Below are 27935 nucleotides of genomic sequence, written 5' to 3' on the forward strand. Positions count from 1 at the left end.
CGCTCAGGAAATCCCAAATTGAGCTCCTGGCTAGGTTCGGGAAAGCAAGTACCCTTTGCCAAAGGCCTTGGGCCACACTTCACAGCTTGCTTTAAGGATTAAAATGAATGGTGAATAGCTACCCCCAAGCAACACTGTGCAGAAAAGCAAATCAGCAGACAGATATGAGAGCCCACACTGAAGCAGGCCTGTCTGAACGAGCGGGTGCTACAATGGGTTGGGATCACGCAGAGCTGCTCCTCTCATCAAAATGTTCGGAGAAGACAAATCCTAAAACGGGTGACGAGTGCAAAGCTACTAAAAGTCCACACCTTAATTCTACCAGCCGAGAGTTTTATGGACACAGTATTTTTTTTCCCTCCGGGGCCCCAGTGAGACTCCTCATGGTCTGAAATGAGAAATCAGAATCCATTTTTGTCAGGGCTTCAGACTTCTTTCCCAGAGTTTCGCCTCCCCTCGTCAGTTTGGCAATTTCCTTTGTGCTGTCAGTTTGAACATTGATTTTCCAAAACAGTGAGGGACGTGGTCCTGCAAACCTCACTGCAAGAAAAGCTTAGGCTGTGGCATTCAGCTGTTTCAACGCAGTCTGTGAGAAGTTTCCTCGATAATGCGGCACACTGCGCTCAATTAAGCTTGTCGGAAGAACGCGCCCTAATTCTCTCTGGATACTGCAAAACTGTATGGGGGAAACGTTTTAAAAATGGAAACTCCCTAAGTCCCCACAAAACCCTAAAGGAGAAGGTAATGACAAGCATCGCCATTTCCATTTTACAGATGGAAAGACTGAGGCCTAAGTGGTAAAAAGACTTCTCCATCTCAGGTTTGAGGCAGTAGTCATGGGGAGTAGGCAAGCATCCATCTATCCAGCACTAGTAATGCAGCAATGGCCAGGTGTCGGGGGAAGTGACATAAAAACGTACTGCTGGTATATTTTTGGTCCCTTCTTTGGCTCATTAACTCTGGCAAAGTGGTTAGCGCTGTTCAAGTGGAAAGAGCACGGGCTTGGGAGTCAGAGGACACGGGTTCTAAACCCAGCTCTGCCACTTGTCCGCTGGGTGACCTTGGGCAAGCCACTTTACTTCTCCGTGCCTCAGCTCCCCCATCTGTAAAATGGGGATGATGACTGCAAGCCCCACGTGGAACAACCTGATTACCTTGTATCTACCCCAGCGTTTAGAGCAGTGCTTGGCGCACAGTAAGTGCTTAACAAATACCATTATTATTATTAGGGTGGGGGAATGAGATGATGCGGAGCAGAAAAATCCATAGAACTAACATTCCAGGCAAACAACCTCTCTCCTCCCCTTCCCACAACCTTCCTGCTCTCCCACCCCCGCCACTGGCTTCTCCTCGGACACACACGTTTCATTATTGAGTCTCGTTCACATTTTTCACCTCTCGCTTACCCTCCCCACCACAACCCAGCTCCTCCTCTGGAAACACAAACAAGCAGCGAAAAGCTTCCAGACTCCAGAGCTCTGCCCATACACTGCACTCACGTAGAGCTGACTGAAGATTCATTCAATCGTATTTACTGAGTGCTTACTGTGTGCAGAGCGCTGCACTAAGCACTTGTCCTTCTACTGCTAAAACAACTCTGCACCTGCAACTCTGACCAAACATTATCCTAAATGTAAAACAGGCTCCTTTCTACCACAAGCAGACAAGTCCTCTTCTGTCCTCTCTTGGTTTCTCCTCCTCTCTGACTCCTCCTCTGCCTCCCTCGCTCAAACTGAGAGTCCCTCAAGGCTCAGTTCTGGGTCACCTTCTAATTTTCCTTTAATACTCTCCCTTGGAGAACTCATTCGCTCCCACGGTCTCAACTACCATCACTACGAAGACGATTTCCAAATCTACATCTCCAGCCTTGATCTTTCTCCTCTGCAGTCTCATATTTCCTCCTGCCTTCAGGACATCTTTACCTGGAAAACTTGCTGATACCTCCAGCTTAATATGTCCAGAACAGAATTACTCATCTTCCCACCTTGCCCTCCCTAAAGATTTTCCCATCGATGTAGACAACACCGCTATGCGCTCCACCTCACAAGCCCGTAACCTTGGCATTATCTTTGATTCATCTCTCTCACACTAGACTGGAAGCTCCTTGGTAGGCAACAGAATGTACCAACTCTCTTGTACTGTACTCTTCCACATGCTTAGTACAGTGCTCTGCACACAGTTATTTCCACCCCAACTCCCCAGATGGCTTATACGGTGATTGGGGTGGGCTTACCTTAAAAAGGGAGACATATTAGTGATAACCTCACCGAAATGCAACAGTCTACCTACAGAGAGTATTAACCTGCCCAGATTTTCATTTTGCCTAATTCAATCATAGTTATTGAGCGCTTACTGTGTGCAGAGCACTGTACTAAACCCTAAACTCCTTTGCCCTTCATGTAATAGTGCTACTTTATGCAGAGTAAGCCAGGGTTTCAGAGGGAAAAGTAGCAGACCTTCCGGCCACTGAGGCCATGAGAGGCTATGTGAACTGTGGAGATCGCCCTTGCCTTTAACTGGACGTCACCTCACACTAAAACCCCTCCTCCCCTTGGGTCCTAATCCTCCCACTGGGTTCCAGCCTTCCCAGTTCTGACTGAATGAGGACAATGGGATGTCCACAAGGCGGGAGATCCCATTAACATCAGTCCACTGACCTCCGCGCTTTAGAGCTCTAAAGAGACAGACGTAGTCCTCTACTATTTTCGCTTGAATTAAATGCATCTATTCAGGGCAAGCTGATGCGGTAAATTCCTGCACGGTTTGCCAATGGATCACGATGTGAGCCCGCTGTTGAGTAGGGACCGTCTCTATATGTTGTCAACTTGTACTTCCCAAGCGCTTAGTACAGTGCTCTGCACACAGTAAGCGCTCAATAAATACAATTGACTGAATGATGAAAATGGTTAAATACAGCTCTTCGCAGTCAGTTTCCCGGTTTGGTGGTACCTCTGCTGCTCCGCAGTTTTAGAAAAGAACCCTACCCGCCCTTGTGTCACAAAGCTATTTAGAAGCCAGGCCTCTAATTTTACCCAGTGACCCAGATGACCACTTCCTATTTTGAAACAGAACTCAAAAGATTTAAAGGAACCTGGCTGAGGTTGTCGTACCCGGCCCGAATGGTCCTAACTAGTGGTCGCTTTCGCTCCAGAAATATGGGAGGGCTACGGCCGCCCGGTCCGGTGAAGTCTGGGAAGACTGTGATCACACAGTACAGTTAAGGATGGGAGGGCCGTGGCCACACTTCAGGGTTAAGTATAGGTGGAAGGGCTGCGGCCGCATGATCCATTCACTCATTCAATCCTGATTAAATATGGGAAGTCTACAGCCATATGGCCCGGTTAAATATGGGAATGCTACAGCTGTAAGATCCATCCTCTCCAGGATAGAGAGCGGAGCAGAAACAGGGGGAGAACAGTAATCAATTGTATTTTTGAGCGCTTACTGTGTGCAGAGCACTGTACTGAGCGCTTGGGAGAGTACAAAGTAACAGAGTTGATAGACATGCTCCCTACCCACAAGGAGCTGACAGTCCAGAGGGGGAAGCAGACATTAAAATAAATTATGAATATGTGCATAAGTGCTGTGGGTCTGAGGGTGGGGTGAATAAAGGGTACCAAGAAACAGCGTGGCTCAGTGGAAAGAGTCAGGGCTTGGGAGCCAGAGGTCATGGGTTCTAATCCCGGCTCCGCCACTTGTCTGTTGTGTGACTTTGGGAAGGTCACTTCACTTCTCTGGGCCTCAGTTCCCTCATCTGTAAAACGGGGATGAAGACTGTGAGCCCCATGTGGGACAACCTGATTACCTTGTATCCCCCCCAGCACTTAGAACAGTGCTTGGCACATAGTAAGCGCTTAACAAAAGCCATCTTCAAATTCATTTACAAGAGCGACACATAACGGAAAAGGAGCACGGGAAATTAAAGTTTAGCTAGGGAGGGCCTCTTGGATAGATGTGATTTTAATAAGGCTTTGAAGGTGGGGAGAGCGATGGCCGGTCGGATACGAAGGGGGAGGAAGGTGTCCGCGGTGAGATAGACAAAAATGAGGTACAGTGAGTAGGTTGGAAGTAGAGGAGCAAGGCGAGCACACTGGGCTGTAGCAGGAAATCAGTGAGGTAAGATAGAAGGGGGCAAGGTGATTTGAACGCTTTAAAGCCAATGGTAAGAGGTTTCTGTTTGATGCAGAGGTGGATGAACATGCTGGAGGTGCATGAGGAATAGAGAAATATGGACTGAATTTTTTTAGAAAAAAACATGTGGGCAGCAAAGTGAAGTGTCGACTGGAGGGAGGACAGACAGGAGGCAGGGAGATCATCGAGGAGGCTGCTAGAATAGTCAAGGCAGTAACTGAATAACCGAAAGCATTTGGGGCTGAGGCTCACAAGAACAAACCATCAACCTAGCGCTGCCTCCCTGGATGGGCTGGGCTGGCCATCCCGCCTTTACACCGCCATACTGTCAATCTCAAACCTTGGTCTCCCGGGACAGGTGAAGGAAGATGAAAACCCTGTCCCTTTGAGACCCCCGAGGATTCACCAGAAATTATCTTGCTCAGTAACCTTGCCATTTCACAGAGCCTGCTGAAGTTGGTCCGCTGACTCCTCCTCACTGTGACGTGCAGCAGTCGGAGGAGGGTGAGGAGGGTGGATTTTCATCTTTTCCTCCTTTATCCCTGGGGGGCAGCCACCTCTGGGGATGACTATAGCACCAGCCCTTTGGGGGACATTCAGGAAAGTGCTCGTGGATGGGAAAGGAGCTTCAGAGGTTCCCTTTTACCTCAGTGGAAACCTGGACCCAACAGAAAATGCCAAGAGCTATGGGGGAGATGCCCAAAATAGTCAAGTGCACGGTTGGGGCTTTTTAAATTTTGAGCGCAGTGGGAAGGAAGGGAAGGTAAAGGTCTGATTTGGAGACAGAGTGCTCACTGGATTTCATTGAACATTCCCACCCACCTCTAAAAGGGTGATGACTGGGTGGCAGGGAGGGTGAGCTGCTCTCTGCTCACTCCTTGACTACTTCCTTTCCCCTTGAGGAAAAGCCCCCCAACCCAAGTAAGGGCTTCTTTTTACTGAATTTAGGGGGCTCTAAGGCTGACACAAGGTCAAGGAAAACATGAAAATCCCTTTACTGTTCTTTCCCAAATGATTCCAACTCCACTTCCAAGCCTCTGTCACTAATGAGGCAAAAAAAAAGGGGGGCCGTCTAAGGACACTGGGCCAAAAGAGTTTCCTGCTTCAAAAACGCTCCTAAAATATCAGTAATTGATTTGCCTTCCTATGGTCTGCTTCCACTTACTGAACTTCCAGCATCTCTCTCTTTCCGTAGGCAATAAAATCAGATTGGCACACTCATGTTTGATTTTCTGGGTTGTTGTAGGGAGAGGTAATCTGTGGGTTTAGGGTTGGAAAACTGCAGCAGTGTGATTCATTCTGAATAAGAAAATTAGAACTCACACACACCCTCACTCCTCATCGGTCCCAATGGGGAATACCTCATTTTGAAATGGAGGCAATCCAAACTTACCAACGTAAGAAACCATTTTTAAGTCACAAGGTCCCAGTGAGCAGGAATCATGTCTACCAACTGTACTGCTTTTATGGTATTTGTTTAGCCCTCACGATGTGCCAGACACTGTACTAAGCACTGGATACAGTCCATGTCCCACATGGGGCTCACAGTCAATCCCCATTTTACAGATGAGGTAACTCAGGTACAGAGACGTGAAGTGATTTCCCCAAGGTCACAGAGTAGATAAAAATAAATTGAGATTAGAACTCAGGTCCTCTGACTCCCAGGGCTGTGTTCTATCCACTAGGCAGTACTGCTTCTCATTGTATTATACTCTTCCAAGAGTTTAGGAGAAGCAGCGTGGCTCAATGGAAAGAGCCCGGGCTTTGGAGTCAGAGGTCATGGGTTCAAATCCCGGCTCCGCCAATTGTCAGCTGTGTGACTTCGGGCAAGTCACTTAACTTCTCTGTGCCTCAGTTACCTCATCTGTAAAATGGGGATGAAGACTGTGAGCCCCATGTGGGACAACCTGATCACCTTGTAACCTCCCCAGCGCTTAGAACAGTGCTTTGCACACAGTAAGTGCTTAATAAATGCCATTATTATTATTACTATTATTACAGTGCTCCGCACAAAGTAAGCACTCAATAAATGCCACTGATTGACTGAAGTTTTCCCAATTGTTCTTGTTCTCAAGCTCCAATGACTGCGAAACACTCAACTTCCTGGCATTTTTCAAGAGGTTTACCTAAACCGTGAGGTGTTCCAACCAACCCCATCCAAAACAAAAAAAACCCCTTTCTGTAGAACCATGGGCCTCAAAGCTTTCAGTACAAAGAGCTCTTCAGAAAGAGATGGGGAAGGGGACCACGGAAAGATGGGACTGGGGAGGAAGTGGAAATCTTGACAAACCCAATCAATCTTCCGAGAGCAAAAGCTGTTCAAAAAATAGTACCTGAAGCTCCCTGTGTGGGGTATTTGTGCTCAGGAGAGGTGGGTCAAGGGCACAGAGGGCAACCCTCTCCTCTCCCCACATCAATTCCGGGCTGCGAGTCTCTTGCAGTGGCAACTGAATGTCTGCAAGCCAGATGAATGGCCCCTGGACCTCCCTTTGAGAAGCACTGCCATGGAGGAAAGGTGCCACGCTGGCCCAGGCCACTCTGGGTAACGGCGAATGGCCATGGCTCCCATAATAATAATAATAATAATAATAATAATAATAATAATAATAATATTTATTAAGCACTTACTATGTGAAAAGCACTGTTCTAAGTGCTTGGGGAGGTTACAAGGTGATCAGGTTGTCCCACGGGGGGCTCATAGTCTTAATTCCCATTTTACAGATGAGGTAACTGAGGCACAGAGAAGTGAAGTGACTTGCTCAAAGTCACACAGCTGACAACTGACGGAGCCTGGATTTGAACCCATGACCTCTGACTCCAAAACTTGGGCTCTTTTCCACTGAGCCACGCTGCTTGGTCTCTTCCCACAGGCACTTTGCTAGCCCTGAGAGTTCTCCCTCCTGTCACTGCTTCTCTCAGCCCACGGACAAAATGCGAAGTGATGTTCATAGCAGCACTGCCAAAAACAGAGGAGGACTGGGAGTCAGAAGACCTGGGTTCAAATTCCAGCTATGCCACTGGCCAACTTTGTGACCGTGGCCAAGAAACTTAGCCTCTTTGGGCATCAGTTTCCTTATCTGTTAAATGGGGATTCAATACTTGTTCCCTAGACTGGAAGCCTTATATAGGACAGGCACTATGTTTTACCTGATCTACTTGGTATCTACCGTAGCGCTTAGTACAGTTCTTGGCACACAGCAGGAGCTTAAGTACCGTTATTGTTATAGTTATTATTATTACCATTATTATTAAAAACATTATTTTTTTAAAGTGTAGTATTAAAATACACTTTCTGGGAACACTGGAGTGAAGAGTAGGAAAGGAGTAAGGTGTGGGAGGGAGTGATGTAAACCCAGAAGAGGGAAAATGAAAATTAAAGAAGGATGGGGGACCAATCAGTTCTCCCAACTTGCCACCACAGGTTGGATGGTGGATGGCCACGCTGCCTTCTTAAAGGAGATGGGGCAAAGTAAAAAATGAAAGAGAGGATTCTTTCGGCAGATGAACGGTTTAATCGCCTTACATCTTCCTCCTCCCTGACGTAATAGGCAGTCGCCCACACAAAAGAGTGGAGATTCTACAATCACATCTGTGTGACTGATGTAATCCCTATAGGCAGCCCTGCAAGATTATTCCAGCCCAAAAAATATAGTTCAGGGCCTGAAGGAGTTTGATTGCCTGTGACCAGCTTCCCCAGAGCATTGCAGAGAAGGCACAGTCAGAGGTTTTTGTTTTCCTAACTCAGTCTGAATGTGATGAGGAGTATCGACTAGAACTCACAATTACGCTTTCCTGGGGAGGAAGTGAGGGCTGAACAGAGCAACAGAGATCTTTTCCTGATTAAAAGTACTTCTACTAGCATTCCAACCAACGCCAAGCTCTGCCATGGAGTTAAATACAAGTGTCGTCTCCTTTAGACACATAGGGAGGTGCGTTCTGAATAGGAATGTGTTCAGGAGAGGAAAGACCTATTTCCTTTTACAAACCCGCTCTGCTCTTCCTTTGAATGTCCTGGGAGGCTAGCTTATCGAGAGGTTCACATCAGAGGTAAGAATGCACATAGTTTCTAAGTAGACACTCCAAGTAGCCCTCTTCCACTCTCCCAAGGACAAGAGGAGCCTGAAAGGTGAACTCTTCATTTCTTCCAGATTCTGCCCTTCTCCATCCTCCCGCAGCATCACTCCCCCTCTTTTCAGGGACCCGGCAGAGTGGAGGTGCAACTGATTTTCCTGCCTAATATGGAGAAGAAATCCACTGCAGCTGTTGTCTCCATGTGGGACACCCACCCCCAAGGATCTATATTAAAAAATAACAGCAATAACAACAACAGAAAACCAGTCCTCCAAGAATAAATGCTCTCCCTCTCTTTCCAAGTCAGGGTGGCTGGAAAATGAAATTATTCTCTTGGCAAGTGGATCAAATCACCTGTTTCCTAATAAATGACTACATCATGCAGTTGCTCCTCCCTTGTTTTGTCTCCCCCCCGGCCATCCTCTGCACTTTTAAGTAAACTCCCAAACAGGGTGATCCGGTATTCTAACTGTCAACCACATCCTCTTCGCTTTGAGACTTCACAGCCCTTAGTTTGCTTCGTCCCCGGTAAAGCTGGAGTCCGCAAGCAGCATGAGACTATTTCACTGCTGCCTCGCCACCAGCCCCGCCTCCACCAAGTCCCCAGAGTGGCCAAGCCACTGCTGCAGAAGTCGCGCCTTACTGCCGTCAAGAGAAATGGGGCATCCCCTTTCCCACGGTAGTGTTAAACCCGTCCGTTACCTAATATCACTGGCAGCGGTCGCATCTCCGAGAAACACATTCACGCCGAAACACCCAAGAAACTCACGCCCTCTCCCGAGAACCAGAAAATAGGAGAGATAATTAAAGATGAAGTTATTACGGTTTAAAATTCAGTCTTTAGGTGCCTTAAGAGAATAGTGCAGGTATTAATGGCCAGATGAGAACGCTTTCCCGTTTTCTCTGGAGAAGTTAGAGCCTACCCTCCGGGCAGGAGAGACCTATGACCCTCAGAGACTGGATCCACTTAAATATTCATTAACCAATTCCCGGGGGAGCAGCCGCCGCGATTCCCGCTTACCGAAGTAATCTGCCTTGGGATGGGTTTCCATCTCCTGCTCCAGACGCTGGGTCAGGGCTTCTAATTTTAATTCGACTTCGGAGGGCCCTTGCTCTGCATGGAGGGACTGGCAGGGTAATTTTACTTTGGAAGGGCTCACGGGGTGTCTGCTGCCGCTGTCTCGCTCGGGCGGCGGGCTGCTCCTCGGACCGTCTCCAAAAGGCGACGGCGGGGCATCGGAAACCGTCGGCCTCGCGGAGGGGAGGCTACCGGAGCCGGGTCGGGGATTTGGGCAATTGGGCCCGTGGTTCTGGCCGTGGGCTCCCGGGGGGCCGGAGGGTTTGAGACAGGCAGCGCCGGGAGGCTCACGGTCGATGCCCGAGGGCAGCGGGGCAGGGACGGAGCTGGAAATGTAAGACGCGGGGCTGCCCTGGAGCCAGAGCTGGGGCTCACCGTTGGACTCGCCCACAGCCGCACAGGCCTGCTTCTCTCCTCTAGGTTTCGTCCTCAGAGGGTCTCCTCGAGCTCCCGGGGCCGAGAATGGCAACGGCCTCTGCTGGGGCAGCCCGGCCGAGGTTTCCGCCTCGGGCCCCGTGGGAGGCAAACCGGGGTTCAGGAGGTGGGAGAAGGAGGCCGGCCGCTGATCGGCTGAATCGGGGTCATAGCCCCGGCAGGGCTGGGCCCCTTCCAGGCTGCTGTAGCCGCTCTCTGAGGCCCGGCAGGAGTTCAGGGTTGGCTGGGGGAGGTAGCTCCCCTCGCCAGGCCTGCCAGCGGTGAACTGGCCTGGCTCTTCTCCCCACTCTGACCTTGGCGGCAGGTAGCTATCGCAGTAACTGCCATGGGGGAAGCAAGGAAAGCCGCCCCCGCCCAGCTCCCCGGAGCCTGGCCCGTGAAATGCCGAGACCGCCGGGATCCTGGGGCCGTCTCGGCAGCCGTAATCCTGGCTGGCCTTTTTCAGGCCTTCCGGATACATCATCTTGGCCCGCTGCCCCTGCGGCACGGGCGGTGGCGGATTCGGCCCGGGCAGCGGACCGGCGGAGCCTACCGCCGTCGCCAAGCCCCCCGATCCCGAGACGAGGGAGGCCAGGGGGGGTTTGGAGGCCCCGTCACCCAGGTAGAGCCTGCCGCCGCCCACGGCTTCTCGGAGGCTGGGAAGGCCGGCCTGGTGGGCTTGGGAACCCGACCGGACGCCTCCGTTCGCCGGCCCCCCGCCGCCCAACGGGAGCTCCTCTTGCAGCAGCTCCTGCTGCTTCTGCAGGTGGATTTTGGCCATTTTGGTGGCGAACACCCTGCGGGTTTCCTCGAACTCGGGATTGTTGCCGGCACCCTTGTCAACCCGGAACAGCCCGTCCTTGGAAGCCTCGTACATGTTGAGGTCCTCGATGAATTTGCTGGCCTCCAGGCCCAGGTCATCGTACTTATCCATTCCGGCGCCCCTTCCCTTACTGATGATCCCGAGGCGGGGCCTGGAAATCCTTCTCAAGGGAAGGTTTGGGGGTACAGTTCCCGTTCTCACATGGCAGGGGGGCGGCCAACCCGCCTCCGACGCCGGAGGGCTTCGTCTGGGGCCAAGACCGCCGGGTTTGGTTCTGGGCCGCCCCTTCCACAAACAGGTGGCTGTTTCCGCCCGTGCCTTTAACACACCTTCGCTCCGGCTGGTCAAATGCGGGTCTGAATCACCCTTTTTTTCTTCCCGAACCTTGAAAAGAAGAAATAACCAAGTCACATCCTCCTGTCAGCAAGGAAATGAGAAAGCAGCAAGTGGACAGAGTGGGAAGAATCCCGGCCCTGCCCCTTGCCTCCTGGGTGACTTTGGGCAAGTCCCTTCACTTCTCTGGACCTCAGTCACCTCATCTGTAAAATGAGATTAATAATAATAATAATAATAACCGTATTTGTTTAGCGCTTACTAAGTGCTGGGGTGGCTACACGCAAATTGGGTGGCACAGAGTCCCTGTCCCGCGAGGGGCTCACAGTCAATCCCCGTTTTACAGACTGAGGTAACTGAGGCCCAGAGAAGTGAAGTGACTTGCCCAAGGCCGCACAGCATACAGGTCGCAGAGCCGGAATTAGAACCCGTGACCTTCTGACTCCCAAGCCCACCATGCCAGGCTGTGAGCCCTATATAGCCAACTGATTAGCTCGAAAAGGCCTCTGGCTGCAGTCCCCTACACTTTGTGAGCCTGTCGTGGGCATGGATTGTCTCTCTCTATTGCTGTATTGTACTTTCCAAGTGCTTAGTACAGAAGTAGCGTGGCTCAGTGGAAAGAACAAGGGCGGTCATGGGTTCTAATCCTGCCTCCGCCACTGGTCAGCTGCATGACTTGGGGCAAGTCACTTCACTTCTCTGGGCCTCGGTTCCCTCCTCTGTAAAATGGGGATGAAGACTGTGAGCCCCACGTGGGACACCTTGATTACCTTGTATGCCCCCCAGCACTTAGAATAGTGCTTGGCACATAGTAAGCGCTTAAATACCATTATCATTATTATTATTACAGTGCTGAGCACGCAGCAAGCGCTCAACAAATATGACTGAATGACTCTACCCCGGCACTTAGTCCAGTGCCTGGCACATAGTAAGTGCTTAACAAATACCATTATCATTATTACAGTGCTCTGCACAAAGCAAGCGCTCAATAAATACGACTGAATGAATGACTCTACCCCGGCGCGTAGTCCAGTGTCTGGCACATAGTAAGCGCTTAACACATAACATTATCATGATTATTATTATTACAGTGCTCTGCACGCAGCAAGCACTCAGTAAATACGACTCAATGAATGACTCCAACCCGGCGCTTAGTACAGTCTATAGTAAAGTACAGTATAGTAAGTATAGTAAAGTAATTAATGATGGTATTTGTTAAGTGCTTACTACTTGCAAAGCACTGTTCTAAGCACTGGGGAGATACAAGGTGATCAGGTTGAACCACGGGGGGCTCATAGTCTTAATCCCCATTTGACAGATGAGGGAACTGAGGTCCAGAAAAGTGAAGTGACTTGCCCAAAGTCACCCAGCTGACAAGTGGCGGAGGCGGCATTAGAACCCACGACCTCTGAATCCCATGCCCAGGCTCTTGCCACTAAGCCATGCTGCTTCTAGTAAAGTATAGTTCGCATAGTAAAGTACAGTATGGTAAGTATAGTAAAGTACGGTATAGTAAGTAAAGTATTGTAAAGTACACTTTAGTAAGTATAGTAAAGTATAGTAAGTAAAATATAGTGAATTATAGTACAGCAAAGTACAGTATAGCAAGCACAGGAAAGTATAGTAAAGTCCAGTGTAGTAAGTGAAGCATAGAAAGTACAGTATAGTCCTGTATAGTAAGTAAAGTACAGTATGGTAAAGTCCAGTATAGTAAGCAAAGTCCAGCATAGTAAATAAAGTTAAGGATAGTATAGTACAGTATAATAAAGTCCAGTGTAGCAAGTAGAGTACAGCATAGTACGTAAAGTCCAGTATAGCAAGTAAAGTCCAATGTAAAAAGTCCAGTATAGTAAGTATAGTAAATATGGTATAGTAAAGTCCAGTATAGTCAGTAAAGTCCAATATAAAAGTCCAGTATAGTAAGTAAAGTCCAATGTAAAAGGTCCAGTATAGTAAGTATAGTGTAGTACAGTAAAGTCCAGTAGAGCAGGTAGAGTCCAGTATAGTAAGCAAAGTCCAATATATAAAGTCCAGTATAGTAAGTATAATAAGGTACAGTATAATAAAGTCCAGTAGAGCAAGTAGAGTCCAGTATAGTAAGCAAAGTCCAATATAAAAAGTCCAGTATAGTAAGTATAGTATAGTAAAGCCCAGCAGAGCAGGTGGAGTCCAGTATAGTAAGTAAAGTCCAATATAAAAAGTCCAGTATAGTAAATACAGTATTAGTATAGTAAAGTGCAGTAGAGCAGGTAGAGTCCAGTATAGTAAGTAAAGTCCAATATAAAAAGTCCAGTATAGTTAGTACAGTAAAGTCCAGTAGAGCAAGTAGAGTCCAGTATACTAAGTAAAGTCCAATATAAAAAGTCCAGTATACTAAGTACAGTAGAGTAAATACAGTATAGTACAGTATAGTAAGCAAAGTCCAATATAAAAAGTCCAGTATAGTAAGTATAGTATAGTAAAGTCCAGTAAAGTCCAATATAAAAAGTCCAGTATAGTAAGTACAGTATAGTAAAGTCCAGTAGAGTAAGTAAAGTCCAATATAAAAAGTCCAGTACAGTACAGTATAGTAAAGTCCAGTACAGTAAGTACTTACTTACTTACACAGTCCCCCTTCTAGACTGTGAGCCCACTGTTGGGTAGGGACCGTCTCTATATGTTGCCAACTTGTACTTTCCAAGCGCTAGTTCAGTGCTCTGCACACAGTAAGCGCTCAATAAATACAACTGAATGAATGAATGAAGTCCAATATAAAAAGTCCAGTATAGTACAGTATAGTAAAGTCAAGTATAGTAAGTAAAGTCCAATATAAAAAGTCCAGTATAGTAAGTAAAGTCCAATATAAAAAGTCCAGTATAGTAAGTACAGTGTAGTAAAGTCCAGTAGAGTAAGTAACGTCCAATATAAAAAGTCCAGTATAGTAAGTAAAGTCCAAAATAAAAAGTCCAGTATAGTAAGTATAGTTCAATATAGTAAGAAATGTCCAGTAGGGTAAGTAAAGTCCAATATAAAAAGTCCAGTATAATATAGTACAATATAGCAAGTAAAGTCCAATATAAAAAGTCCAGTATAGTAAGTATAGTACAATACAGTAAAGTCCAGTAGAGTAAGTAAAGTCCAATATAAAAAGTCCAGTATAGTAAGTAAAGTCCAAAATAAAAATTCTGGTATAGTAAGTATAGTTCAATATAGTAAGAAAAGTCCAGTAGAGTAAGTAAAGTCCAATATAAAAAGTCCAGTATAGTAAAATATAGTAAGTAAAGTCCAGTAGAGTAAGTAAAGTCCAATATAAAAAGTCCAGTATAGTAAGTAAAGTCCAAAATAAAAAGTCCAGTATAGTAAATATAGTTCAATATAGTAAGAAAAGTCCAGTAGAGTAAGTAAAGTCCAATATAAAAAGTCCAGTATAATATAGTACAATATAGCAAGTAAAGTCCAATATAAAAAGTCCAGTATAGTAAGTATAGTATAATATAGTAAGTAAAGTCCAGTAGAGTAAGTAAAGTCCAATATAAAAAGTCCAGTATACTACAGTATAGTCCAGTAGAGTAAGTAAAGTCCAATATAAAAAGTCCAGTGTAGTACAGTATAGTACATTATAGTAAGTAAAGTCCAATATAAAAAGTCCAGTATAGTACAGTATAGTCCAATAGAGTAAGTCCAATATAAAAAGTCCAGTATAGTACAGTATAGTCCAGTAGAGTAAGTAAAGTCCAGTAGAGTAAGTAAAGTCTAATATAAAAAGTCCAGTATAGTAAGTATAGTGTAATATTCATTCATTCATTCAATCGTACTTATTGAGCACTTACTGTGTGCAGAGCACTGTACTAAGCGCTTGGGAAGTACAAGTTGGCACAATATAGAGACGGTCCCTACCCAACAGTGGGCTCACAGTCTAGAAGGGGGGGGACAGAGAACAAAACATATTAACAAATATGGTAAGTAAAGTCCAATATAGAAAGTCCAGTATAGTAAGTATAGTACAATATAGTAAGTAAAGTCCAGTAGAGTACGTAAAGTCTAATATAAAAAGTCCAGTATAGTCCAGTATAGTAAGTAAAGTCCAGTAAAGTCCAATATAAAAAGTCCAGTATAATAAGTATAGTACAATATAGTAAGTAAAGTCCAATATAAAAGGTTCAGTATAGTAAGTAAAGTCCAGTAAAGTAAAGTCTAATATAAAAAGTCCAGTATAGTCTAGTATAGTAAGTAAAGTCCAGTAAAGTCCAATATAAAAAGCCCAGTATAATAAGTATAGCACAATATAGTAAGTAAAGTCCAATATAAAAAGTTCAGTATAGTAAGTAAAGTCCAGTAGAGTACGTAAAGTCTAATATAAAAAGTCCAGTATAGTCTAGTATAGTAAGTAAAGTCCAGTAAAGTCCAATATAAAAAGTCCAGTATAATAAATATAGTACAATATAGTAAGTAAAGTCCAGTATAAAAAGTTCAGTATAGTAAGTAAAGTCCAGTAGAGTAAGTCTAATATAAAAGTCCAGTATAGTCTAGTATAGTAAGTAAAGTCCAGTAAAGTCCAATAGAAAAAGTCCAGTATAATAAGTATAGTACAATATAGTTAGTAAAGTCCAATATAAGTTCAGTATAGTAAGTAAAGTCCCGTAGAGTAAGCAAAGTCTAATATAAAAAGTCCAGTATAGTAAGTAAAGTCCAATATACAAAGTCCGGTATAATAAATATAGTACAATATAGTAAGTAAAGTCCAATATAAAAAGTTCAGTATAGTCAGTAAAGTCCAGTAAAGTAAAGTCTAATATAAAAAGTCCAATATAGTCCAGTATAGTAAGTAAAGTCCAATATAAAAAGTCCAGTATAATAAGTATAGTACAATATAGTAAGTAAAGTCCAATATAAAAAGTTCAGTATTGTCAGTAAAGTCCAGTAGAGTAAGTAAAGTCTAATACAAAAAGTCCAGTATAGTCCAGTATAGTAAGTAAAGTCCAATATAAAAAGTCCAGTATAATAAGTATAGTACAATATAGTAAGTAAAGTCCAATATAAAAAGTTCAATATAGTAAGTAAAGTCCAGTAGAGTAAGTAAAGTCTAATATAAAAAGTCCAGTATAGTAAGTAAAGTCCAATATAAAAAGTCCAGTATAACAAGTATAGTACAATATAGTAAGTAAAGTCCAATATAAAAAGTTCAGTATAGTAAGTAAAGTCCAGTAGAGTAAGTAAAGTCTAATATAAAAAGTCCAGTATAGTCCAGTATAGTAAGTAAAGTCCAATATAAAAAGTCCAGTATAATAAGTATAGTACAATATAGTAAGTAAAGTCCAATATAAAAAGTTCAGTATAGTAAGTAAAGTCCAGTAAAGTACGTAAAGTCTAATATAAAAAGTCCAGTATAGTAAGTAAAGCCCAATATAAAAAGTCAGTATAATAAGTATAGTACAATATAGTAAGTAAAGTCCAATATAAAAAGTTCAGTAGAGTCAGTAAAGTCCAGTAGAGTAAGTAAAGTCTAATATAAAAAGTCCAGTATAGTAAGTAAAGTCCAATATAAAAAGTCCAGTATAACAAGTATAGTACAATATAGTAAGTAAAGTCCAATATAAAAAGTTCAGTATAGTAAGTAAAGTCCAGTAGAGTAAGTAAAGTCTAATATAAAAAGGCCAGTATAGTAAGTAAAGTCCAATATAAAAAGTCCAGTATAATAAGTATAGTACAATATAGTAAGTAAAGTCCAATATAAAAAGTTCAGTATAGTAAGTAAAGTCTAATATAAAAAGTCCAGTATAGTAACTAAAGTCCAATATAAAAGGTCCAGTATAATAAGTATAGTACAATATAGTAAGTAAAGTCTAATATAAAAAGTTCAGTATAGTAAGTAAACTCCAGTAAAGTCTAATATAAAAAGTCCAGTATAGTCCAGTATAGTAAGTAAAGTCCAATATAAAAAGTCCAGTATAATAATTATAGTGCAATATAGTAAGTAAAGTCCAATATAAAAAGTTCAGTAGAGTAAGTAAAGTCTAATATAAAAAGTCCAGTATAGTAAGTAAAGTCCAATATAAAAAGTCCAGTATAATAATTATAGTACAATATAGTAAGTAAAGTCCAATATAAAAAGTTCAGTATAGTAAGTAAAGTCCAGTAGAGTACGTAAAGTGTAATATAAAAAGTCCAGTATAGTCTAGTATAGTAAGTAAAGTCCAGTAAAGTCCAATATAAAAAGTCCAGTATAATAAGTATAGTACAGTATAGTAAGTAAAGACCAATATAAAAAGTTCAGTATAGTAAGTAAAGTTCAGTAGAGTAAGTAAAGTCTAATATAAAAAGTCCAGTATAGTAAGTAAAGTCCAATATAAAAAGTCCAGTATAATAATTATAGTACAATATAGTAAGTAAAGTCCAATATAAAAAGTTCAGTATAGTAAGTAAAGTCCAGTAGAGTACGTAAAGTCTAATATAAAAAGTCCAGTATAGTCTAGTATAGTAAGTAAAATCCAGTAAAGTCCAATATAAAAAGTCCAGTATAATAAGTATAGTACAGTATAGTAAGTAAAGACCAATATAAAAAGTTCAGTATAGTAAGTAAAGTTCAGTAGAGTAAGTAAAGTCTAATATAAAAAGTCCAGTATAGTAAGTAAAGTCCAATATAAAAAGTCCAGTATAATAATTATAGTACAATATAGTAAGTAAAGTCCAATATAAAAAGTTCAGTATAGTAAGTAAAGTCCAGTAGAGTAAGTAAAGTCTAATATAAAAAGTCCAGTATAGTCTAGTATAGTAAGTAAAGTCCAGTAAAGTCCAATATAAAAAGTCCAGTATAATAAGTATAGTACAGTATAGTAAGTAAAGTCCAATATAAAAAGTTCAGTATAGTAAGTAAAGTTCAGTAGAGTAAGTAAAGTCTAATATAAAAAGTCCAGTATGGTCCAGTATAGTAAGCAAAGTCCAGTAAAGTCCAATATAAAAAGTCCAGTATAATAAGTATAGTATAATATAGTAAGTAAAGTCCAATATAAAAAGTTCAGTATAGTCAGTGAAGTCCAGTAGAGTAAGTCTAATATAAAAAGTCCAGTATAGTCTAGTATAGTAAGTAAAGTCCAGTAAAGTCCAATATAAAAAGTCCAGTATAATAAGTATAGCACAACATAGTAAGTAAAGTCCAATATAAAAAGTTCAGTATAGTAAAGTCCAGTAGAGTAAGTAAAGTCTAATATAAAAAGTCCAGTATAATCTAGTATAGTAAGTAAAGTCCAATATAAAAAGTCCAGTATAATAAGTATAGTACAATATAGTAAGTAAAGTCCAATATAAAAAGTTCAGTATAGTCAGTAAAGTCCAGTAGAGTAAGGGCCAAAGGGCCGGTGGGAAAGGAAGCCGCGACGGCGGGCGGGGGCCGAGAGGGGGCGCCGGAGAGGCGGGGGCCAAGCGCGCGTGCGCGTGTGCGCGCGGGCCCGTTGAGGGCCGGCGGGGACCGGTCGGAACCGGCCTCGTGCCCCCTGAGGCCTTGGGGGGCCCCGGCCCGGGCGAGGGAGGCCCCTGCCTCTGCCTCAGCCCATCCGCCATTTCTTCCTTCCTTCCTTCCTTCGTTGGTTCCCCGTGTTAGGGCCGAGGCGCCCGGACTCACCCACCTCGGGGCCGCTCCGGGTCCGTCCGGCTCCGTGTGGGGCGGGGCGGGCCGGGCCCGGGCCCCAGCCTGAGGAGCCCGGCGGGGCGGAGCCGGACGTCGCCTCCGCCCCGCCTCAGCCCCGCCCGGGCCCTGCTTCGTCATCCCCCACCTCACACTAAATAAAGAATCATAATGGCATTTAATAAGCGCTTACTATGGGCCAAGCACTGTGCCAAGCGCTGGGGAGGTTACAAGCCGATCGGGTTGTCCCCACGGGGGGCTCACAGCCTTCATTTGACAGATGAGGAAACTGAGGCCCAGAGAACAATCAGGATGATCAGGATACAAGGCTTCATCCCCGTTTGACAGATGAGGGAACTGAGGCCCAGACAATAATAATAATAATAATAATAATGGCATTTATTAAAAGCTTACTATATGCCAAGCACTGTGCTAAGCGCTGGGGAGGTTACAAGCCGATCGGGTTGTCCCCACGGGGGGCTCACAGCCTTCATTTGACAGATGAGGGAACTGAGGCCCAGAGAACAATCAGGATGATCAGGATACAAGGCTTCATCCCCGTTTGACTGATGAGGGAACTGAGGCCCAGACAATAACAATAATAATAATAATAATAGCATTTATTAAGCGCTTACTATATGCAAAGCACTGTGCCAAGCGCTGGGGAGGTTACAGACTGATCGGGTTGTCCCCACGTGGGGCTCACAGGCTTCATCCCCATTTGACAGGTGAGGGAACTGAGACCCAGAGAACAATCAGGATGATCAGGATACAAGGCTTCATCCCCGTTTGACAGATGAGGGAACTGAGGCCCAGACAATAATAATAATAATAATAATAATAATAGCACGTGTTAAGCACTTACTATGGGCCAAGCACTGTTCTAAGCGCCGGGGAGGTTACAAGGTGATCGGGTTGTCCCCACGTGGGGCTCACGGGCTTCATCCCCATTTGACAGATGAGGGAACTGAGGCCCAGAGAACAAGCAGGATGATCAGGATACAAGGCTTCATCCCCGTTTGACAGATGAGGGAACTGAGGCCCAGAGAACGAGCAGGATGATCAGGATACAAGGCTTCATCCCCGTTTGACAGATGAGGGAACTGAGGCCCAGAGAACAAACAGGATGATCAGGATACAAGGCTTCATCCCCATTTGACAGATGAGGGAACTGAGACTAATCAGGATGATCAGGATACAAGGCTTCATCCCCATTTGACAGATGAGGGAACTGAGGCCCAGAGAATAATAATAATAATAAAGATGGAATGTGTTAAGCACTTATTATGGGCCAAGCATTGTTCTAAGCGCCGGGGAGGTTACAAGGTTATCGGGTTGTCCCCACACGGGGCTCACAAACTTCATCCCCATTTGACAGATGAGGGAACTGAGGCCCAGAAAATAATCAGGATGATTGGGATACAAAGCTTCATCCCCATTTGACAGATGAGGGAACTGAGGCGCAGAGAATAATCAGGATGATCGGGATACAAGGCTTCATCCCCGTTTGACAGATGAGGGAACTGAGGCCCAGAGAATAATCAGGATGATCGGGATACAAGGCTTCATCCCCATTTGACAGATCTGAGGTGCAGAGAATAATCAGGATGATCAGGATACAAGGCTTCATCCCCACTTGACAGATGAGGGAACTGAGGCCCAGAGAATAATCAGGATGATCAGGATACAAGGCTTCATCCCCATTTGACAGATGAGGGAACTGAGGCCCACAGAACAAACAGGATGATCAGGATACAAGGCTTCATCCCCATTTGACAGATGAGGGAACTGAGGCCCAGACAATAATAATAATGATGGCACGTGTTAAGTGCTTACTATGGGCCAAGCACTGTTCTAAGCGCTGGGGAGGATACAAGCTGATCAGGTTGTCCGCACGTGGGGCTCACAGGCTTCATCCCCATTTGACAGATGAGGGAATTGAGGCCCAGAGAATAATCAGGATGATCAGGATACAAGGCTTCATCCCCATTTGACAGATGAGGGAACTGAAGCCCAGAGAATAATCAGGATGATCAGGATTCAAGGCTTCATCCCCATTTGACAGATGAGGAAACTGAGGCCCAGAGAACAATCAGGATGATCAGGATACAAGGCTTCATCCCCATTTGACAGATGAGGGAACTGAGGCCCAGACAATAATAACGATAATAATAATAATGGCACATGTTAAGCGCTTACTATGGGCCAAGCACTGTTCTAAGCGCTGGGGAGGATACAAGCTGATCAGGTTTTCCCCACGTGGGGCTCACAGTCTTCATCCCCATTTGACAGATGAGGGAACTGAGGCCCAGAGAATAATAATAATAATAATAAAGATGGCATGTGTTAAGTGCTTACTATGGGCCAAGCAGTGTTCTAAGCGCTGGGGAGGATACAAGCTGATCAGGTTGTCCCACGGGGGGCTCACAGGCTTCATCCCCATTTGACAGATGAGGGAGCTCACAGGCTTCATCCCCATTTGACAGATGAGGGAACTGAGGCCCAGAGAATAATCAGGATGATCAGGATACAAGGCTTCATCCCCATTTGACAGATGAGGGAACTGAGGCCCAGAGAATGATAATAATAATAATAATAATAATAAAGATGGCATGTGTTAAGCGCTTACTATGGGCCAAGCACTGTTCTAAGCGCTGGGGAGGATACAAGCTGATCAGGTTGGCCGCATGTGGGGCTCACAGGCTTCATCCCCATTTGACAGATGAGGGAACTGAGGCCCAGCAAATAATAATAATGATGGCATGTGTTAAGCACTTACTATGGGCCAAGCACTGTTCTAAGCACTGGGGAGGATACAAGCTGATCAGGTTGGCCCCACGTGGGGCTCACAGGCTTCATCCCCATTTGACAGATGAGGGAACTGAGGCCCAGAGAATAATAATAATAATGATGATGATGGCATGTGTTAAGCGCTTACTATGGGCCAAGCACTGTTCTAAGCACTGGGGAGGATACAAGGTTAACAGGTTGTCCCACATGGGGCTCACTGTCTTCATCCCCATTTTACAGATGACGTAACTGAGGCCCAGAGAAGTGAAGTGACTGGCCCAACGTCATACAGCTGACAATTGGCGAAGCTGGGATTTGTAACCATGACCTCTGACTCCCAAGCCCGGGCTCTTTTCATTGAGCCACGCTGCTTCTCTAATAATAATAATAATGATGGCGTTTATTACTAATAATAATAATAATGTTGGCACTTGTTAAGCGCTTACTATGTGCAAAACACTGTTCTAAGCGTTTGGGGGGATACAAAGTGATCAGGTTGTCCCACGTGGGGCTCAGTCTTAATCCCCATTTTACAGATGAGGGAACTGAGGCTCAGAGAAGTTAAGTGACTTGCCCAAGGTCACACAGCAGACATGTGGCGGAGCCGGGATTCGAACCCATGACCTCTGACTCCAAAGCCCGGGCTCTTTCCACTGAGCCACGCTGCTTATTAAGTGCTTACTATGTGCAGAACACTGTTCTAAGCGCTGGGAAGGTTACAAGGTGATCAGGTTGTCCCAGGTGGGGCTCACGGTCTTCATCCCCATTTTACAGATGAGGGAACTGAGGCCCAGAGAAGTGAAGTGACTGGCCCAACGTCACATAGCTGACAATTGGTGAAGCTGGGATTTGAACCCGTGACCTCTGACTCCCAAGCCCGTGCTCTTTCCATTGAGCCACGCTCCTTCTCTACGATGATGATGGCATTTGTTTTTGTTCAGCGCTTACTATGTGCCAAGCCCTGTTCTAAGCGCCGGGGGAGATGCAAGGTCATCAGGTGGCCCCACGTGAGGCTCACAGTCTTCATCCCCAATTTCATAATGTTCATTCATTCATTTATCCATTCATTCAATCGTCTTTATTGAGCACTGACTGTGTGCAGAGCACTGTACTAAGCGCTTGGGAAGGACAAGTCAGCAACAGATAGCGACAGTCCCTCCCCAACAACAGGCTCACAGTCTAGAAGGGGAAGACAGACAACAAAACAAAACAAGTCGACTGGTGTAAGCGCCGGGGGAGATACGAGGTGATCAGATTGTCCCACGTGGGGCTCACAGTCTTCATCCCCATTTTGCAGATGAGGGAACTGAGGCCCAGTGAAGGGAAGTGACTTGCCCAGTGTCACACGGCTGACAAGTGGCGGAGCCGGGATTTAACCCCACGACCTCTGATTTCCAAACCCGGGCTCTTTCCACTAAGCCACAATCAATCAATCAATCAATCAATCGTATTTATTGAGCGCTTACTGTGTGCAGAGCTCTGTACTAAGCGCTTGGGCAGTACAAGTCGGCGACAGATAGCGACAGTCCCTCCCCAACAACAGGCTCACAGTCTAGAAGGGGAAGACAGACAACAAAACAAAACAAGTCGACTGGTGTAAGCGCCGGGGGAGATACGAGGTGATCAGATTGTCCCACATGGGGCTCACAGTCTTCATCCCCATTTTGCAGATGAGGGAACTGAGGCCCAGTGAAGGGAAGTGACTTGCCCAGTGTCACACAGCTGACAAGTGGCGGAGCCGGGATTTAACCCCACGACCTCTGATTTCCAAACCCGGGCTCTTTCCACTAAGCCACAATCAATCAATCAATCAATCAATCATATTTATTGAGCGCTTACTGTGTGCAGACCTCTGTACTAAGCGCTTGGGCAGTACAAGTCGGCAACAGATAGAGACAGTCCCTCCCCAACAACAGGCTCACAGTCTAGAAGTGGAAGACAGACAACAAAACAAAACAAGTAGACTGGTGTAAGCGCCGCGGGAGATACAAGGTGATCAGATTGTCCCACGTGGGGCTCACAGTCTTCCTCCCCATTTTGCAGATGAGGGAACTGAGGCCCAGTGAAGAGAAGTGACTTGCCCAAAGTCACACGGCTAAGTGGCGGAGCCGGGATTTAACCCCACGACGTCTGATTTCCAAATCCGGGCTCTTTCCACTAAGCCACACTGCTTCTGTTGCCGAATTGTTCTTTCCAAGCGTTTAGTACAGGGCTCTGCACCCAGTAAGCACTCAATAAATACGACTGAATGAATGAAAATGAATGAAAAGTCATCATAAGTATGGTATTTGGTAAGCGCTTACTTTGTGCCCAGCACTGTGCTGAGCACCAGCGTGGAAACAAGGAAATCAGGTTGGACTCGGCCCCTGCCCCACGTGGGACTCACAGTCTCAATCCCCATTTTACAGTTGAGGGAACTGAGGCACAGAGAATAAAAATAACGGGATTTATTAAGCGCTTACTGTGTGCCAAGCACTGTTCTAAGAGCTGGGGTAGACACAAGGTCATCAGATTGTCCCATGTGGGGCTCACCGGCTTAATCCTCTTTCTACAGATGAGGTCACTGAGGCACAGAGAAGTGAAGTGACTTACCCAAGGTCACACAGCAGACACAGCACTTGGGAGAGTACAGTACAACAGGGTTGGTAGACCCGTTCCCTGCCCGCAAAGAGCCCGTGCCACTTGCCGGGTGATCCCGGACAACTCGCTAAACCTCTCGGATCCCAGAAACTCGGCACTTCCCTTCCCCAGGAACCGTGGAGAATCACGGTTAAATGATTAAATTAAAAGGTTAAATTAAATGATTGATCATTTAAAGGTCCTCTCCCTTTTTGGAGGGGTGTTTCATCCTTAAAAAGGCGGCAAACGTGGGTACCAACATTTGATTTTGCGGGATGAGTTTTGAGAGCAGCAAGAGCTAAGAGCTAACGGGCTAGAGAGGCCCGATTTGTGGTCTCTTATTATTACTAATAATAAATATAATAATATGGCACTTAAGGCACTATTTATTTATTTATGGGGATTTATATTAATATCTGTCTCCCCCTCTAGACTGTGAGTTCGTTGTGGGTAGGAATGTGTCTGCTTGTTGTTATACTGTACTCTTCCAAGCTCTTGGCACACTGCTTTACACACAATAAGTGCTCAATAAATACAATTGAATGAATAAATAAGGGCTTACTATGATCTCAGTGCTGGTATAGATACCAGGTTATCAGACAAGTTTCCAATCCCACATGGAGCTCACAGTCCATTTTATCTTCATTTTACAATTGAAGAAACTGAGGCCCAGAGAAGTTAAGTGACTTGGCCAAGGTCACACGGCAGGCCAGTGGCAGAGCTGGGACTAGACCCGGGGATGAATGAGCCCAAAAGCTCTGGGGACGAAAATAATGACTTCGCCCTCCCAGCTGGACGTCTCCGGCGGGAATAGACTCTCTCCTCTCAGCGGTTTGGCACCTTTCCCAGCAAACAGTCACAGAGGGCAAGGAATTAAAGCGACTAAACTACCTCTCAGGGATGGCTAAGACTGGCTGAGAAACGGCCAGCAAGTTCTCTTGTTCTTTGAGATCCGCAGGAATTGTCTGAGAAGATAGTAGAGGCATTCAGGAGGAGGGGCTGTAGATTAAGAATGAGTTTCCAGCTTCTACTTCTCCCCCTTGAGACAGTCAGCGTGTGTCTGCCCCATTTTCTACCCCCTCAATCAATCAATCAATCATATTTATTGAGCGCTTACTGTGTGCAGAGCACTGTACTAAGTGCTTGGGAAGTACCTCCTTATATACAGTCCACATCTGCCACAGCTGCATGGCAAGGCCCTGGAAAAGCTCCTTACAGTTCTGCACACAAACCCTACACACATAACAACATGTTTAGGCTTTAGACTGGGGTGCTCCATTAGATTATAAGAATCACTGTGAATTTTTAAAGAATGGGCCTTTCCGATCAATCACCCCTATGCTTGTATTCTTTGGAAGTGATAAAAGTGAACTGCAAATGCTTATCAGCAATCCTTTTCGTTATTATTATTTGCTATTTAAGAACCAGAAATACAGTGTAGGCCAGAGCCCTGACGTTTTATGTCCAATTCTGACACATCCAATCATCTCAATCACTAATAAATTCCGATTTTGCCATTTCCATACAACTGAAAACCCATTTAATAATAGCTAGGCGAATGTTTCACTATTTTAGCACCCACTGACAGTTGAAACAACACATCCGGCTGAGCTGGAAAGCTGAATTCCTACCAGTCAGCAACAAGTGGGCAGCTCAATTAGAGGGTTTACTGCCAGGGGTGGGGAGGAGGGGAGAAACCAAAATCAAAATAGAAACGATTATGGTTTAAGGCGGGAGCTTTATTGGATGCTGCCCTTCAAGAACTGGCTAGACAGGAAAAAATGGAAAAGAAAGAACGGTTTTAGAAATCTATAAATGCAAATAACTTCTAAATACACAGCCACCTAAAGTGGCAAAATGGACTGAATTCCACACTGAAGCTGAGCTCTCTAAAAAGTGATTTTCTACCACAAAATAGTCACCTTTCCCTGAAAAACAAATGTTCTCACTGCTTAATCTGCGTGTTTATTTGCACAGAATTATACAGATAGCATTTGGTGAACCTCATAAGGTTTAATTCAGGATTTCGGTCTTGTTTATAGAGATGTGGTCACATGTACAGCAACTTCATTTTTTTTTTCTATTTACCTGACTTTGGGCGAGAACAGGTCAGAAGAGTGTGAGCTCGCTGTGGGCAAGGAAAATGTCATACCGTACTCTCCCAAGTGCTTAGTATATTGCTCTGCACACAGTAAGCGCTCAATAAATGGTATTGATGATAGTGGCAAGAGTTCTTTTTTTAAAAAAAGGGTGAGGAAGAGCACATTTCTGTTAGTGCTGCTGTTTCCTTTGAGGATTCCCTGAAACAGAAGAGACGTTTACAACATCCTCGGAAATGGTGCCGTGGAGGAGTGCCAACAGAGAGCTGCTGAGGGGGCATCAAGATGGGGAACAGAGGGAGAAGCTCTAAGAGGGTGGAAAGTTTTCTACGAGGAAAGATAAAGTCATCCGCGTGAAACCTGACAGCCCTTGCTATAGTTCTCACCAAGGCCCGATTACCGAGGACAGAAGAAAGACACCCTGGACATTTTGCTTCCCAAAGTTTGACCTGGGGACTCTGGAAGGCCCACTTAGTTCATTCATTTGTATTTATCGAGCGCTTACTGTGTGCAGAGCACTGTACTAAGTGCTTGAGAAGGCCTTCTAGACTGGGAGCCCACCGTTGGGTAGGGACCGCCTCTATATGTTGTCAACTTGTACTCCCCGAGCGCTTAGTACAGTGCTCTGCACACAGTAAGCGCTCAATAAATATGATTGAATGAATGACAAGTCGGCAACATATAGAGACGGGCTCACAGTCTAGAAGGGTTCCTGATGGGGCCTGGAATATGCTGTCCCAGAGAAGGGATCAAAGACTGGAGTACAGAAGGCAAAATAATAATAATAATGATGGCATTTGTTAAGTGCTTACTATCAATCAATCAATCAATCATATTTATTGAGCGCTTACTGTGTGCAGAGCACTGTACTAAGCGCTTGGGAAGTCCAAGTTGGCAACATATAGAGACGGTCCCTACCCAACAGTGGGCTCACAGTCTAGAAGGGGGAGACAGAGAACAAAACCAAACATATTAACCAAATAAAATAAATAGAATAGATATGTACAAGTAAAATAAATAGAGTAAAAAATATGTACAAACATATATACATATATACAGGTGCTGTGGGGAAGGGAAGGAGGTAAGATGGGGGGGATGGAGAGGGGGACGAGGCACTGTTCTAAGCGCTGGGAGGGATACAAGGTGATCAGGTTGTCCCACGTGGGGCTCACAGTCTTCATCCCCATTTTACAGATGAGGTAGCTGAGGCTCAGAGAAGTTAAGTGATTTGTCCAAGGTCACACAGCAGACATGTGGCAGGGCCGGCATTAGAATCCATGACCTCTGACTCCCAAGCCCGGGCTCTTTCCACTGAGCCACTGAGCCAGGAGATGGAGGGATGGGACAAGGCAGGAGGGAGTCAAAAGATATAGATTCCCTCGCCACTGCAGAACCAGAAATGGAGTGGTGCTGTTTGGAGGGGGTCCATTCCCTTCATTGCCACATCTGTCAATCAAAGCCAGCTTGGGAAACACCCTTTGATGTGTCCCCCCACAAGTATGGAATCTCCCTCCTCCATCTCTTCCCCCAGGCCCCATTCCCTTCTCCCCACCCCCCAAATTTCCACCATGCACACGTTGCTGAGACATTTAGGGAATGAATGGCGGCTATGGTGGAACAGGGCTGTGACATCAGGAGCCACCTCCAATGCCTTGGTCAATCACTCAGTGGTATTTATGAAGCTCCTATTGTGGGTAGGGTGCTGGTAGAGTACTGTGCTAAGCTCTAGGAGAGTGCATCAGAAGTAAAAAAACAAAGCCCTCAGGGGGCTTACAATCTAACGGGGGAGAGAGGCAAATTTACATTATTTACAGATAGAACAAGGACATTACAGGTAGTATAATAATAATAATAATAATGATATTTGTTAAGCGCTTACTATGTGCAAAGCACTGTTCTAAGCACTGGGGGAATACAAGGTGATCAGGTTGCCCCACGGGGGGCTCACAGTCTTCATCCCCATTTGACAGATGAGGG

General features: G+C 45.1%; 1 protein-coding gene across 2 annotated transcripts in view; it reads right to left on the minus strand.

The window, feature by feature from the left end:
- LIMD1 (LIM domains containing 1) overlaps nt 1-27935 on the minus strand; it is a 110868-nt gene that overhangs the window by 50382 nt on the left and 32551 nt on the right. For both annotated transcript variants that reach the window (XM_038766362.1, XM_038766354.1), the window contains exon 2: nt 9224-10901. In XM_038766362.1, coding sequence (XP_038622290.1) covers nt 9224-10628 — 1405 coding nt within the window. In that variant the 5' untranslated portion in view covers nt 10629-10901. The remainder of the gene's footprint in view (nt 1-9223; nt 10902-27935) is intronic.

The sequence above is a fragment of the Tachyglossus aculeatus genome, chromosome 2 (genome assembly GCF_015852505.1).
Source record: "Tachyglossus aculeatus isolate mTacAcu1 chromosome 2, mTacAcu1.pri, whole genome shotgun sequence".
Taxonomy (NCBI): Eukaryota; Metazoa; Chordata; class Mammalia; order Monotremata; family Tachyglossidae; genus Tachyglossus; species Tachyglossus aculeatus.